General features: G+C 41.2%; 1 protein-coding gene across 1 annotated transcript; it reads left to right on the top strand.

Moving 5' to 3' along the window:
* Positions 1–1,395: 1,395 nt before the first annotated feature.
* Positions 1,396–8,597, top strand: LOC137772244 (protein prune homolog 2-like). The gene is given in 2 exon segments (XM_068556109.1): positions 1,396–1,432; positions 7,018–8,597. Coding segments are annotated over 2 exon segments (1,617 nt in total).
* The last annotated feature ends 5,796 nt before the right edge of the window (positions 8,598–14,393 follow it).

Here is a 14,393-nt window from a genome sequence, read left to right as displayed (position 1 = left end):
TCAGGCAGTATACTTCATTAACTGTCTTGTTTATGTTTACAACAACCCTGAAAAATAGGAACTGATATTGCACCCGTTTTACAGACAAGGAACTAAAGTCTTGGGAGCTTGAAGTGACTTGCCCAAGGTCATCCAGCTAGGACACAGTGGAGTCACGGTTCAAACAGAAGTCTGTCTCTTACTTCAAAGCACTTACTCTTAAACATTACCTTATTCTGCTTCTTATAAGACACTTATAAGCTCCCCAATGCCAACTCAGGTTTGGCAAATAGTAGATACAATACATATTTGCTGAATGAATAAATTTTTAAAAAGGAATAAATAAAAAGATAAATGAACAAATGAGTAAGAAATGATAGCACCAATGACAGAGACAAAAAACTGAGAGGAGGACCTTAAGGAAGAGGTAGGAAGACTTTGGACCTTATTTGCTAATAAGAAAATGATAATTCCTCCATGTGTTCTGGAAGAAATTAACAGGAAGGAATTTGAGAAAGAAATTAAATGAACATCGGTTTTTGACATCGTAAATATAAAAGCAACTAGGTTATTTACACAGGAGCGACCTTTGTTTATGTGGAGGTAAAAGGCAAAAACAGAGGGAGAGGAGGTCACCAAAATGAGTAAATGGACAAGGTCTGGGAGTTTACTGCTGAGAAAGAATATTTCCCCAAGTCGTGGTCACATATGGTCATACTGTAAATCATTCTTCCCAGGGTGTACCTGCTTCCATGTGCACCGACCCTAATTAGCAAGAATTCATTGATTATGTCCCTATATGTACTATTCACTGTGCCAGACCCTGCATATGCATTCCACAATTTAATTCTCACAGCAACACTGTGAGATGAATATCATTCCATTTTTATGGATGAGGTTCAGTGAGAGAAAGATCATTCCATTAGAAAATGGTGGAGGGGTTCAAACTTAGGTCTTTCTAACACTAAAACCCTTTCTTATTTTCTTATACTATACAAACAGAACGGCCAGGTAACTGACTGAAAGAGAAAAGTGTCCTTCAATGGGCAATGTTGAAGGAGAAACACTTTTCCCTTCCAATATATTTCCAAGGAGAGAAAAGAATAATAAACATGAACGATCATTTCCAGTCAGTTGAATGATTATATCAGTAATTATTGGTCTTTATACTTAATTCCTTAAAAAAGAAAGAAATACACCCAACTTTGATTAAACTACCACAACACCGTGAAGGCTATGTAGCGGAGAAAATAGTGGGGCAGTTTTTCTTTTCCAGCTCAGTGTCTTTATTCTTTTGCATACTCAGTTGCTATCCAAACAACTTATTTTTCCCATGTAAGACTATATGGTTTGACTCAGAATTTGGTCATCTCAATTATAATCCCTTGGATGGCACAAAAGGGCATTCTCCACGAGATGGATGCCAAGTCATATAAGGTTTTGGAGCGGAAAGGTGGAGTCTTCCCTACACCCATAGTTACATACGCTGGTGCTGATGGAAGGATTTCTCCATTCCTAACAAGGGCTGGGAGAGAGTCAAGAATTCTATGATGAGCACCCTGAGGAGAAACAGTTTGCTTGTTGCCCAAAAAGCTATTAGTCTGACTCTTTCCTGGAGTGTCAGTAAGATTTCACTGGACATAAGTGTCCTCATTCCCCTTTTTAAAGTATTTTTATAATACTTCCAACAATGTTCCAAGGTGCTTCTGTCTCTCAGCCTTCTTCATTTAAGGACACACATTGTGTCCTCTAAGATACTATAGCTTTCTGATGGCAGCGACTCTCTAAATAGGAGTTTGGGTTGTGGCAAGATAAAACTGAGAAGAGAGTTTTAGTTTGAGGGACTTTATTATACAAAATAGGGCGAAGTAAACAATGGGAGGCAGATCTGGCTATATTTCTGACAGTCCAGCAGGGGTGGAATCCATGCAGGGGAGAGGTAGAAGTCCAGGCAGAGGGGGCCAAAAAGTCAGGCAGGTAGAACGTGGTGATGAGCATTCCAGACAAAGATAATATAAATAGGTGGTGAGCGCAGAGAGTTAGCATGGCCCCAGTGGGGCCTGGGCTTTAGGAACAGAACTCTAGTCATCAGGCTATGAGAAGGGGGGTGTGTTGATAACAAATGCAGGCCCCATTCTCAGAAGTACCAGGGTCCTGGAAAAGAAATAAAGACACAAGGGAACAAGACAGAAACTCTAGCGGTGATTTGACCTCACGAATGGGGAGGAGTTAGGCTTGTTAAGGAGATCATGCCAGATCAGAAGGGAAATTGAAGTCCTGAGCCCCTAAGCCAGATTGAGGGCAAGATGTCTCCCAGAGTCTATGTTCATATTCAGCTTACCTTAGAGAGCCATCTATATGGTTTAGAGGGATTAAGTCAGCCCCTATAGTGACTCGTAGATTATGGAATTTTATATTCCACCACAGGTTTAAGTCTAGAGCCCTGAGCATGTAGAAGACATTTAATTATAACCATCTATACTAAGTGTATTCTATGTGCTAGGCACTAGTCTAGGTGCTTGACATGTGTTACCTCATTTAACTATACCCAAGGAAATACATACTATTATTCCTATTTAAAAAACAAGGATCCTAAGGATCAGGGAGGGGTTTGCTGCATAGGGTTTGGGGGGGGGGTGTCGAAGAACTGTTCTACACTTTGATTATGGTGAGGATTGCATTTGTCAAATTTTGGAGTGAGTTTTACTGAATGTAAATTCAATTTCAATAAACATGGCTTTAAAAACTTAAAAAAAAAAAAATGACAAGGAATCCAAGGCCAGGTAGGTGTAGTAAATTGTCCGAAGTCATGCATTTAATAAATGATGATGCTGGAATACAGATACAAATAGCTTAACAACAAAACCCAATCTTTAAAGTAGATTGCCAATCTTGGTCATACATTTTTGTACAACAAATATTTGCTAAATTCTTGTTATGTGGCAAACTCTATGCTAGATATTATTGGTACCATCTATGCCCTTAAGGAGCTTAGATTATAGTGGGAAGACAGATGCATTAAAGACAGTAACACTTACCCCTGGACTCTGGTGGAAGACTAGAGGGTGCTATATGCTGGGAGCACTTAATGCTGGGACCCAATACTCCCCTAAAGTGAGACCTCCTGAGGGAAGTGATGGAAGATTAGTGGTCATGAAAGCAAAGGATGGAGAGTAAAGGGGAAGAAACAACTTTATCAAAGCCCCAGAGGCAAGAGAAAGCATGATTTCTTTCAAGTTACTGAACAAAGCTTGTGGACAGGAGTGTAGGGTGTATAAGGAGGTGGGAGGAAGAGAGAAGAGATGTCACCACAGAAGTGGCCGAGCCCCATTACGGAGGACCAGGGAGGCTGCACCTCCCGGGACTCACCGTGATGAAAAAGCCAGGAAAGGATTTGAAAGTCACATGACCAGATGTGCAGTTGGGGAAAATATTCTGGCCTCTATGTGGAAAGGATGGATGAATGGATGAATAGAAAACCAACTCTTAGGACTTCCCTGGCAGTCCAGTAGTTAATGCTTCTTGCTTCCCCTGCAGGGGGTGCGGGTTCGATTCCTGATCGGGGAACTAAGATCCTGCGTGTCACGGCGCAGCCGAAAAAACCAACCAACCAACCAACTCTTGCTCTTCATACTCCATGAAACAGGCCCATGTAGGGTTTAATTGCTCCTGCAGCCCATCTACCCCTTAGTCTTCTACTGGGGCCTAGAGCCCAGAAGACAGCCCCCGAGGCTGAGTCCACCATCAGGAATGCTATCATATGGAAATAATGAATGGTTTTCATTTAATGGTTGTTTCCTTTCATACTCTGTATGGCCCCTCACACCCCCATCCCAGTCAGGTGGCCTCCATTGGTTTCTGAGTCTCCATGCCCAGCTTTTATAGCTCTGACAAGTCATCTACAACCCTCCACCGCTGCTACCTCGAAAATATTTTTCTGCTCTCTCTGCATCCCTGCAGTAGACCCGCAGATTATGGCTCAACACAGAGAAAAAGGAGCACAGAAGAGGTCTGGAATGTTCGCTGTAATCCCAAACACGTAAAAGGTCTTGGCCTTATGTGATAAATCATACCTTCCACATCTGTCAGTGGAAGAATTGAAAGGGGCACATCTCTTCTTCTGTGTGTGGCCAAATGGTTTTCTCCCAGCACTAAACAAGCCCATTTGAAGCACAGGTTGGCAGGGGTCAATTCCTTTATCATTACACACATTTTAACAATCCAGTTGCTCAAAGAATATTAAGCTCTATAACTGCCAACAAAGCAAGAGCTTTGAAGAGCCTTTCAGAAGGAATTATGTACACAAAATTCTAATTGTTGCATTGATTTAATGCCCCTCTTTGTGTTCCTACCACTTTCTTATCATAATTATGTACCTTCTCTACACTTTTACCCCATCTTATCATTCATGCATAGAACCAAATAGGAGAGAGGGACCTATAGTAGTTACCCACCTTAGGTACCTGTAGACAAAGCAAGAGGTGATGACTTTAGGTCTTTTTCATAAGACCGTGCAGCCTAGAAAAAGAAAGGGCAAGTGTTTAGAAAGAATAAAACAAGCAATAGGTTAGATATTTTTACTTCTTCTCTGTAAGTTAAGACATATTTGCTTATTAGCAAGGTTAAAGACAAGTTTATAGCCATTATGACTGCAAAAGTGATTCAATATTAGCATTATACCAAAATGACAGATGCAAATGCCAGTAGGGAGAACATTCCGAGCAGTTTAAAGGGCTCTAAAAATGCAAAGCATTATGTCTAGGTTTCTCATTAGCCTCATATAGCTATGACATCCCACCTGTAGTCAATATTCTATCATCCATGTTCAAAATAGGCCTGATTTCAAAAAAACAAAAGAAACCTTCACTCAGTTTCCTGAAGTAGAGAGAGAAAGGAAAGAAGGAAGAAAGGGAGGGAAGGAAGGAAGGAAGGGAGGGAGGGATGGAGGGATGGAGGGAGGAAGGAAAGAAGGAAGGAAGGAAGAGAGAGAGAAAGGGGGAGAGAGTCAGGCTATTGATCAGGCTAAGGTGATATAATACAGCTCATGCACTTTATTCATATAGGAATGTTCCTGAGCTCACGTTTGTAGTCAATTTAGTTATATTTTAGGTACAACTTTAATGAGCGTGATTATCTAGTTTCCCAGTCCAAGGTATCCTGGAGGCAGCAGGTCACCTGGGAGACACACACAGGCAGCATCAAAAAGTGACAGCTGGCAGTGCAAGAGTTGATGAAGAAGACAGAAAACCTCTGAAAAGTTGATACTGGAACTCCAACACAGAGCCCTGCACTCAACAGGCTCTATTACAGCCCTCTAGAATAATTTATGATTGAGTCATCAAGACAAGATCAAATTAGAATGTTCTATTTAATAAAGCCGGGAAATATATATACATTTTCAAAGATGTTCACCAAAAATAGTTTAAATGAACCTATTTTTATACGTATGAACTTTGTAACCAGAACAACTCATTTCCTCAATGTTCGAGATGGATAGTTAATATTTTACTGTATGTTGGTTATGTCCTAATTTTAATCTCAAGCTACCTGCCCCTCCTGCCTCTCCCGCCCCTCAGTGACCAGGGAGCCACACTCAGGTAACACAATGTCATTATGCTAATACTACCCTAAACTTAACAAAATTAAGTAGTTAAATTTACTACCACCTCCCCAAATAAAAGCACACATTGCTACCCCAGCCCCAAATATATGACTCCAGGGTTATCTATGCTGCTGCCTGCTGCCAATCATATGCAATATATGTTAGTGTATGTGCTGACCAAATTTAAATTCAATTTTAGCAGGCCACGTAAGAAGACATCCTTCTAATCTAACAGTCTGAGCTCTTTGTGACTCAATTTGTCTTTGAATCCCTTGAGTCAGAATCTCAAGATATCAAATCATTGTCACCCAATTGAGCTTAACTCTTGAACCTGGAAGAGAAAGACAATAGATTGACTGGGACCTTGAAAATGGAGCAAGAACCTACATAAGTGATGTTTTGCGTGATTCTTTTCACAAATGTTAAAAATGGAAAAATCAGGGTCACCAATGCCAAATCAAACTTGAGATAAGAATTCTGCTGTACTAATGGTCAAGGTTTCTAGACACCATCGATACTTGAAGTAAGAGTGAAAAAGAATAAAAGTGGGAGAATGGTAAGTGTACAAACACCAAGAACCACCATCCACTTGCGGATAGCATGCCAAATTTTTTAGCATAGCGCAAAGGAGGAAAGAACCCCATGGAGAAAAGCTTTACAAAGCCATTCATAAAAAGTCATGGTCAGTGTTATAGGTTGGAGAAAGGGGGCATATCAGTCAGGATAATGCTATAGTGATGGACAACCCCCAAGGTCCAAAGCTTAAAACAACAAATGTCTCTTTCTTTCTCATGCCACATGTCCACTGCAGGTCAGCTTGAGCTCTGCTCTATGTTGCCTGCCTTCCTCACTCCAGGATCTAGGCTCACAGAACAGCTATTATCTGGTCATTGCAGTTCATAGTGACAGAAGGAAGGAGAGGAAGTACTAAAGCATACGTTGGTCCCTAGAACCTCTGCCTGGATGACTTTTAAGGGAGTAGGAAGTATAACCCTCCTGCAGGGAGGGGCTTCAAATACTGGTGCACTGGAATGCAGTCACTACAGGCAGTAGGGTAAAGTGCCAAGAGGTCCGCCAAAGATCAGGGCTTTTTGAACTTCAGCATACATGGGAATCCTGTGGAGAGCTTTTTTTTTTTTTTTAAATATACTTTAAAAATTTTTTTTTTTTAATTAATTTTTTGGCTGCGTTGGGTCTTTGTTGCTGCACGTGGGCTTTCTCTAGTTGCGGCGAGCGGGGGCTACTCTTCGTTGCAGTGCGCGGGCTTCTCATCGCGGTGGCTTCTCTTGTTGCAGAGCATGGCTCTAGATGCGCGGGCTCAGTAGTTGTGGCATGCAGGCTTAGTTGCTCCGCAGCATGTGCGATCTTCCTGGACCAGTGATCAAACCCTTGTCCCCTGCATTGGCAGGCGGATTCTTAACCACTGCGCCACGAAGAAAATTCACCCCCAGAGCCAGAGGCCTGTGAGGCAAGAGAAATCGCATCGGAATTAGAAGAGTTTCACATAGATTCTGAAGAAACGGGGCTGCCAGGAACTCAGTTAGCAAGCTTCCCAGACACACATCAACTTGCTTCCTTAAGTGAAAGAAACCATCTTTCTGCAGAGAGAATGTCTTCCAAAAATGATAAGAGATCATCTTTTGGAAGCCCTAGACAAGACCAGAGTTGGATGGTCTTGGGCCGTAGTGAGGTTGGTGACCCATCATCGGAGAATAGGCACTCAGGGCCTGGATGGTCCGGCGAGGCTGTGGAGCCAGCCTCTGATCACAGCTTGGGCAAGGGCCCCCAAATGCAGATTCTGGGAGAAATGAAGCCTCTAGAATCTTCGGCACTAGAGGAAGCCTCTGGTCTGGGCAGCCAGTCGTGGAAGAGCATGAGCCGAGGCAGCGCTGGCCCCGATACAGTTATGTTGCAGGCCGTCACCCATGACAATGAATGAGAAATGCTCTCACCACAGTCTTCTCAGAAAAACATAATCCCTGAAACGGAAATGGAGGAGGAGACAGAGTTTCTTGAGCCCAGGACAAGGAAACCAAGAACAAAAGGACTACTGTCAGAGGATGTGGGAATGGACATCCCCTTTGAGGAGGGAATGCTGAGTCCCAGTGCTGCAGACATGAGGCCTGAACCTCCTAATTCTCTGGGTCTTAGTGGCAGTCATCCTCAGAGAATCAAACTCACAGCCCCAAATATCAATCTGTCTCTGGATCAAAGTGAAGGGTCTATTCTCTCTGACGATAACTTGGACAGTCCAGATGAAATTGATATCAATGTGGATGAACTCGATACCCCTGATGAAGCAGATTCTTTTGAGTACACTGGGCATGAGGATCACACAGCCAACAAAGATTCTGGCCAAGAGTCAGAGTCTATTCCAGAATATACGGCAGAAGAGGAGCGAGAGGACAACCGGCTGTGGAGGACCGTGGTGATTGGAGAACAGGAGCAGCGGATTGACATGAAGGTCATCGAACCCTACAGGAGAGTCATTTCTCATGGAGGATACTACGGGGATGGCCTAAATGCCATCATTGTGTTTGCTGCCTGTTTTTTGCCAGACAGCAGTCGGGCGGATTACCACTATGTCATGGAAAATCTTTTCCTATATGTAATAAGTACATTAGAGTTGATGGTAGCTGAAGACTATATGATTGTGTACTTCAACAGTGCAACCCCAAGACGGAAGATGCCAGGGCTAGGGTGGATGAAGAAATGCTACCAGATGATTGACAGACGGTTGCGGAAGAACTTAAGATCATTCATCATTGTTCATCCATCTTGGTTCATCAGAACAATCCTTGCAATTACACGACCTTTTATAAGTTCAAAGTTCAGCAGTAAAATTAAATACATCAGTAACTTATCAGAACTCAGTGGGCTGATCCCAATGGCTTGCATCCATATTCCAGAGAGCATCATCAAGTACGATGAAGAGCGATCTTATAAGAGAAGTGTGAGAGATGAGGCAATGAGATACATCTGCGCATCTGAAAATGTGGAAGAAGAAAGAATTTGACTCTGTTGACCCCACCGATGATTGAAATCCCTCAGAATCCTTCCGTTTTGGCACGCTAGCTACATCTTCTTGACTACCTTTCAGCCTCTGAAGTGGTCCCCCAACCCTTGGACAGACTGTAGAGGATGATTTGAGGTCCAGAAAACATAATCACTGCAGATCTATGGTTAGAATCTAGAAGCCAGAAAAACCAGGTTCCTTTCACGAACAGAGTCCTGGAGAGCTTCTTAAAACACAGCTTTCTGGGCCCCACCCTCAGCCGTCCTAATTCAGTAATCCTGGGTGGAGCCCGAGAATGTGCATTTCTTTATATACAGGCATACCTCGTCTTGTGCTTTGCTTGATTGCACTTTGCAGATATTGTGTTTTTAACAAACTGAACGTTTGTGGCAATCCTGCCTCAAACAAGTCTATCGGGATCATTTTTCCAACAGCATTTGCTCACTTCATGTCTCTTGGAACATTTTGGTAATTCTCGCAATATGTCAAACCTTTTCATTATTATAATATTTGTTATGGTGATCTGTGACCAGTGATCTTTGATGTTACCACTGCAAAAAGCTTACGACTCCTTGAAGGCTCAGATGATGGTTAGCATCCTTTAGCAATAAAATATTTTTAAATTAAAAAAAAAAATGCACATTTCGAACAAACTCCTAGGTGATGCTGATGTTGTGCCGCATAGACCATACTTTGAGTAGGAATGATACAGAGCTATTGCTGGGAAGCAGCTGTCCAAACAGACACTATGTGTTCCAACCTCCTCCTTGCATCTAGGTGGGGACAAATGACTGGTTCTCACCAAAGAAATATGAGCAAAAGTGATGCGTGTCACTTCTTGAATTAAAGTGGTTAAAAAGAAGTGCCTTTTTCTCCCACTTCCTTCTGCCATATGCTTTCTACTTGTTGATGCCTGAGGCAACATTATAGCTCATGTTTGAAGTTAAAGACTTCATCAGCCTAAGCCACCTTCCCCCACGGACAAGAAGAACCTACATCAGATTACTATGGGAAAAAGAATAAATTTCTATCGTGTTAAGCCACGAAATATAGGGATTTGTTTTTTACAGCAGGTAGCAGTACCTTATCTAACCCTGGAGAAACTGGGAAGAAGGTCAAGAGAATCTTGACCCTCTGTCCAATATGTATCATTTTTCTCTCCTTCAGTTACATGAGAAACCTCTCTGCCTCCTTAACTTTTACAAATGTCACCTCCTTTGATCCTCCTTTATTGTATCTGTTTTCTTCTCTAACTCACTGTGGTAACAGATAAAATTAAATGGATTAGGATTATGGGGTGAAAAAACTCAGAATCACTTTAATTCCTGCTTAGGGTACTAGCTTAGTACCTTAATAATTCACTTATTTATAGTTTATTCATTCATTTAACAAAAACTTACTCAGTGCTAACTTACATATGGCTAAAACAGCCCTGTCTCCAAAATTGGCCTGGGCATCACCCCTGGTCCCTCCCATAACCACGGCAGATATCGAAAATTAGAAGTGCTTTTTCTCACTGAGTCCAGAGAAAGCCTCAGAATCCTTTACAGCAGGGTGCTCCAAATAGCCACGACCAATAAATCCATAAAGGTGGTTTTGCCATGAAGGAAAAAAAAAAAAAAGCAATATGTATCCAAGTCATTTCTATTTGTATCATTTTTATCAATAAATGGATTTTTCCAAAGATGTTGCAAAAGGTTTGGTCTCCTGTGGTCACTCATTTCAACCTAATATGTTTTCCTGAGTAATGGAAGCGGTAAAGACCATATTACGTTTGCAGCTAAGTTTCCACACCGATTTAGGTTCCACTAAGCAGATATGCCTGCACAAAACTTGAAATGCAGAAATCAGCAATGTGAGATAGAAGCCTTATATGAAGAGACTGGACCTTCAAGCAAACACTACTGCAGAAGTGTTTGGTTCTCCTGAGGCAGCAGTGAGGAAGGTTTTACAGTCCAGGACCTGGCATCAAAGGCACAGAACAGCAGGTGTCTACGGCAGACAGGTTTCTCTTAACAAGTCCCTGGTGTGGTTGGGCAATTCATCAGGCCATTGTTCCTGAACGAGCAGGACCTACGCTTGGTTCCACCTTTAGTTCCAGGCAAGATGGGCTCCTGTTCTGGGACCCATACTTTAGAGGCTCTTGCTCTGGCTCTCCTCTGGCCACCTCCCCTCCCCCACAAAAAACAAAACAAACAAACAAAAAACACTGAGTGAGAAGTATGTGGGGTCAACAGGACATACTTAACTGGATTTCTAGCCCCAGATTGTGCCCTGGGAACATGGACCCGGATTCCTTACTCAAATAGCCCTGAGCTTTCTGCAAGGGCCTGTGTGGGCCTCTACCCTGGGGCTATTCTCCAGTGGACCACACTGCCAGTGGGACACCTTTAGGCCTGAGGGCAGCTTGTTGCCAGGGGTATACATAGAGCTTGGACATGTGTGCTACAGCATCCACAGATATGCAGATGAGGGTCCCCTGCAGCTTAGAATGGAGCCAGAAATTGGAAGAGAAAGATTGGGAACCTGGATTGGGGGCTGGGGTCATGCTTTTCTCATGCCACTATGCTTTGTTGAGCAACCCAAAGGAGTCTGAGAATTCTAGTCAATCTTGACCTTCCAATTTGAAGGTAATTTTGAAGGTAAATTTCTCAAGGTGGGAACATAGCACATATTTCATTTAACAGTTCGAAGCTTATGTTTAAGTGTTAATATTTAGAGATGTTATGTGAGTACCTACTTGTACTCTTGCCCTAGATCCCACAAATTCTAAGGACTACTTAGTTCTCTAGCCTCTGATGCATTCTGTAAGCTACTTCACGCTCTGTAATAAACCCCTTTCTGCCTAAACTATTCAGAGTTTATTTTGTTCTCTAAAACCAAGAACCCTGGTTGTTACACTTCTCTAGATGTTTCGAAAGGGGCTGTATTTTCCTCTTCTTGTAGATAAGTCTACATGAAGTCCAAGAATATGGTTTTCTTTCAGTATCAACCATAGCTTCTATTTGTTGTGACTCTTCCTGATCCCAAGGCTCTGTTACTATAGTAGAGAAGAGTATTCAAGGTTGAATGAGAGCCTGGGTTGGAGACAGCTCTAACACTTACCAAGTGTGCACTTTGAACAAGCCATTTTTAACCTCTCTGAACCCTAGCTTCTCATCTGAGAATTGAATAAGATAGTGTGTGTACATATACTTCATTGAACAGCCCTCTGCTGATGTAACATTGTCATTACTGGAACTAAAGAAAAGAGTTAATAATAGCTGACTCCAGGGGTATATTCCCTGTGGTATATTCTCAGATGTCCTTTCTTATGTTTACTTCAAAAACCTCTGCTCCAATCACTTCCCTCTGGAAAACCAATTCCACTGTCCTAACTTATGACTCCATTAGGAAATGTTTCTAGAAAGTCATTCAAATGTTTCCATTTGCCAATCCCATTTTGGTACTTCAAGTTCTGACTCCTTATGCTGCAGGAAACCATTTTCTTCCTTGCTTGCTATTTAAACTCTTCAACACTTGTCAAGCATTATTATATCATACTTACCCTACTCTTGGATTTAATCACACACTCTATCCACTTCAAGACATATTCATTTTCTGGAGTGTCCAATGACATGATCCACAATATCAGAGATAAGGATTCAAGCATTTAAGTTCCTCTTGGGTTTTCTTGCTTTTCTGAATCTTAAAGAATCTTTAGAGTTAGTTCTACAGTAATGCAAGTTTAAAAGCTTTCACAGCATGATGTATTTCCTTTTCATTACATTTTTCAGATTAAGAAACTACTACAGCAGTAGCCTATGCTGGCAGAAAGATAAGATTTTTGTGGCTCATAAACTTGGAAAATGGAACATATCAAAAGTCATTTTGTTGGCATATTTCAATTAAATACCTAAAAATCCATGATGATAAAAGCAAGAACTGCATTAGGTCATTTCTATTTTTAAAGAATTTTCTAGTTTCTAATGGTCAGTCCTGTAAAGTTTCCCCCACCAAAAAGTAACTGATTGGAATTGTGGAACCACTGAGACATGGCATCGAATAGTTGAAGCTACATACAACCTTTGAGAAAGTGCTTTCCATTTTGGAAACAATCACTGTACCTATAGGTTCTGTGGCTGGGCACTTAGGCATATTGTCTCCATTCCTTGTCCTTCTTCAGCTCAGCTCTCTACTAGAGGAGGAGCCTGAGCCAAGCAGTCTGTTTCCCAGGATCCTATGTCAGCTGTCTTCTGGCTGAGTTTTGACAAAGGAAGACAGTGGAAGGAGATTGAATGGGGTGGAAGAGAAAAGCCAGGACATTTCTCCTCCTGTGTCTCTGCTGGAGGCAGCTTATCAGCAGTTACTTCTCCTCTGCGGCTCCAACTCCTCAGTTCCATTGCTTGACAGGTTCATTTAGTTCCACCTTCCATCTGATGACCCTCTAGGCAATAATACTGCTAAATGTTTCATCTTTCTAGCCCACAGATGGTAGTGGTTTTCTGTTGTTTAACTTTGGATTATCTTATCACTCCCTCTATGGTTCTTAGAAATTCCATCACCTGTGTAATAATTTCCCTAAATTAACTTCAATCTGTGGAAAAATCTTAAAGTGGTTTCTGCTTTCCTGGTTAGACTCTGATTGATAGTATAATGCACCTAATTTTGAAACAATGCACATAACTATTAGTGCACCAATAGGAATGTTAATGAACTTGGATACAATAAGTCACCTTATAGACTTCTCAGGACTTTACGGGAAGTAAAATATAAATTGTGGAAAAAACTGCCCCAGCAAGAAGAGACCAATGGAATTAGAGGTATCAATGGGATCTAGAGACTTGATGGTCATTTTTTTTCCCTCCAGGTGAAATAATATCTAGGTGAGTAGTGAATATAATAACAGTTACTGACCTATTTAAAATTCTGACCTTGGGCCAGTAGGTTTATTATCTAGTATGGACTGCTTTAAGATGTTTAAAAAAAGATGATCATTACAACAGTTCAGGGTAACACTTGAAAACATTATGTCTGGTTTGTTAACAAAACAAATGCCAAATATGATATAAACCAACATCATGGAAATATTTGCTTTCATTTTTACCTCATTCTTTCATTTATTCATTGATTATCTGCCATATGCCAGTCACTCCTCTAGGCCCTATGAATACATCCCTGAGTAAGGAAGAAAAAATATCCCTTACTTGTGTGGAGCTTATGGCCTGGAGGAGGTAAAGGCAGTGTTTGGACCAACATCAACCAAGAGTTGAAAAACTCCATAGAAGAAACAGCCAATCCACACTTAGATATTTTTTCTAAGTAATTTGTCATCTTAAATTCTAAAAGGAAAAAGAAAATGGTCTTTTTACTTTCTAAAATATAGTAGTACATAAGGGTACTGGATTTGAAGTTTGGCAAGTTTTGATTTGACTTCAGGCTCTTTACTTTCCTGATTGGTTAAATTATCATGTTTATCAAGGATCCCTCATATAGGATCCTTGAAGAAATTTTAAAAATAGGGAATTGTGTTGAGAATAGAGGTATTTAAGTTTGGAGAACTGAATTAAGTGAATAGTTCTGCCTCATTTTCATTTTATTTTTGATTCTCAGCAGTTGACCATGATGTGCTTGTGGATTCATTGTTTTTGTTGTTGTTGTTTTTGTTTACCAAATTTGGGAAACTTTAGGTCATTAATTTTTTAGATGTATTTTACTGCCTTATTCAATCCCTCCACTTCTGTGCCTTCAATTACTCTTTCATTAGACCAGTTTATATGGTCCCATGAGTCACTAAGAAAATACCATTTAAAAATT

The sequence above is a fragment of the Eschrichtius robustus genome, chromosome 11, assembly GCF_028021215.1.
Source record: "Eschrichtius robustus isolate mEscRob2 chromosome 11, mEscRob2.pri, whole genome shotgun sequence".
Taxonomy (NCBI): domain Eukaryota; kingdom Metazoa; phylum Chordata; class Mammalia; order Artiodactyla; family Eschrichtiidae; genus Eschrichtius; species Eschrichtius robustus.
This window is presented reverse-complemented; position numbering and strand designations above follow the sequence as displayed.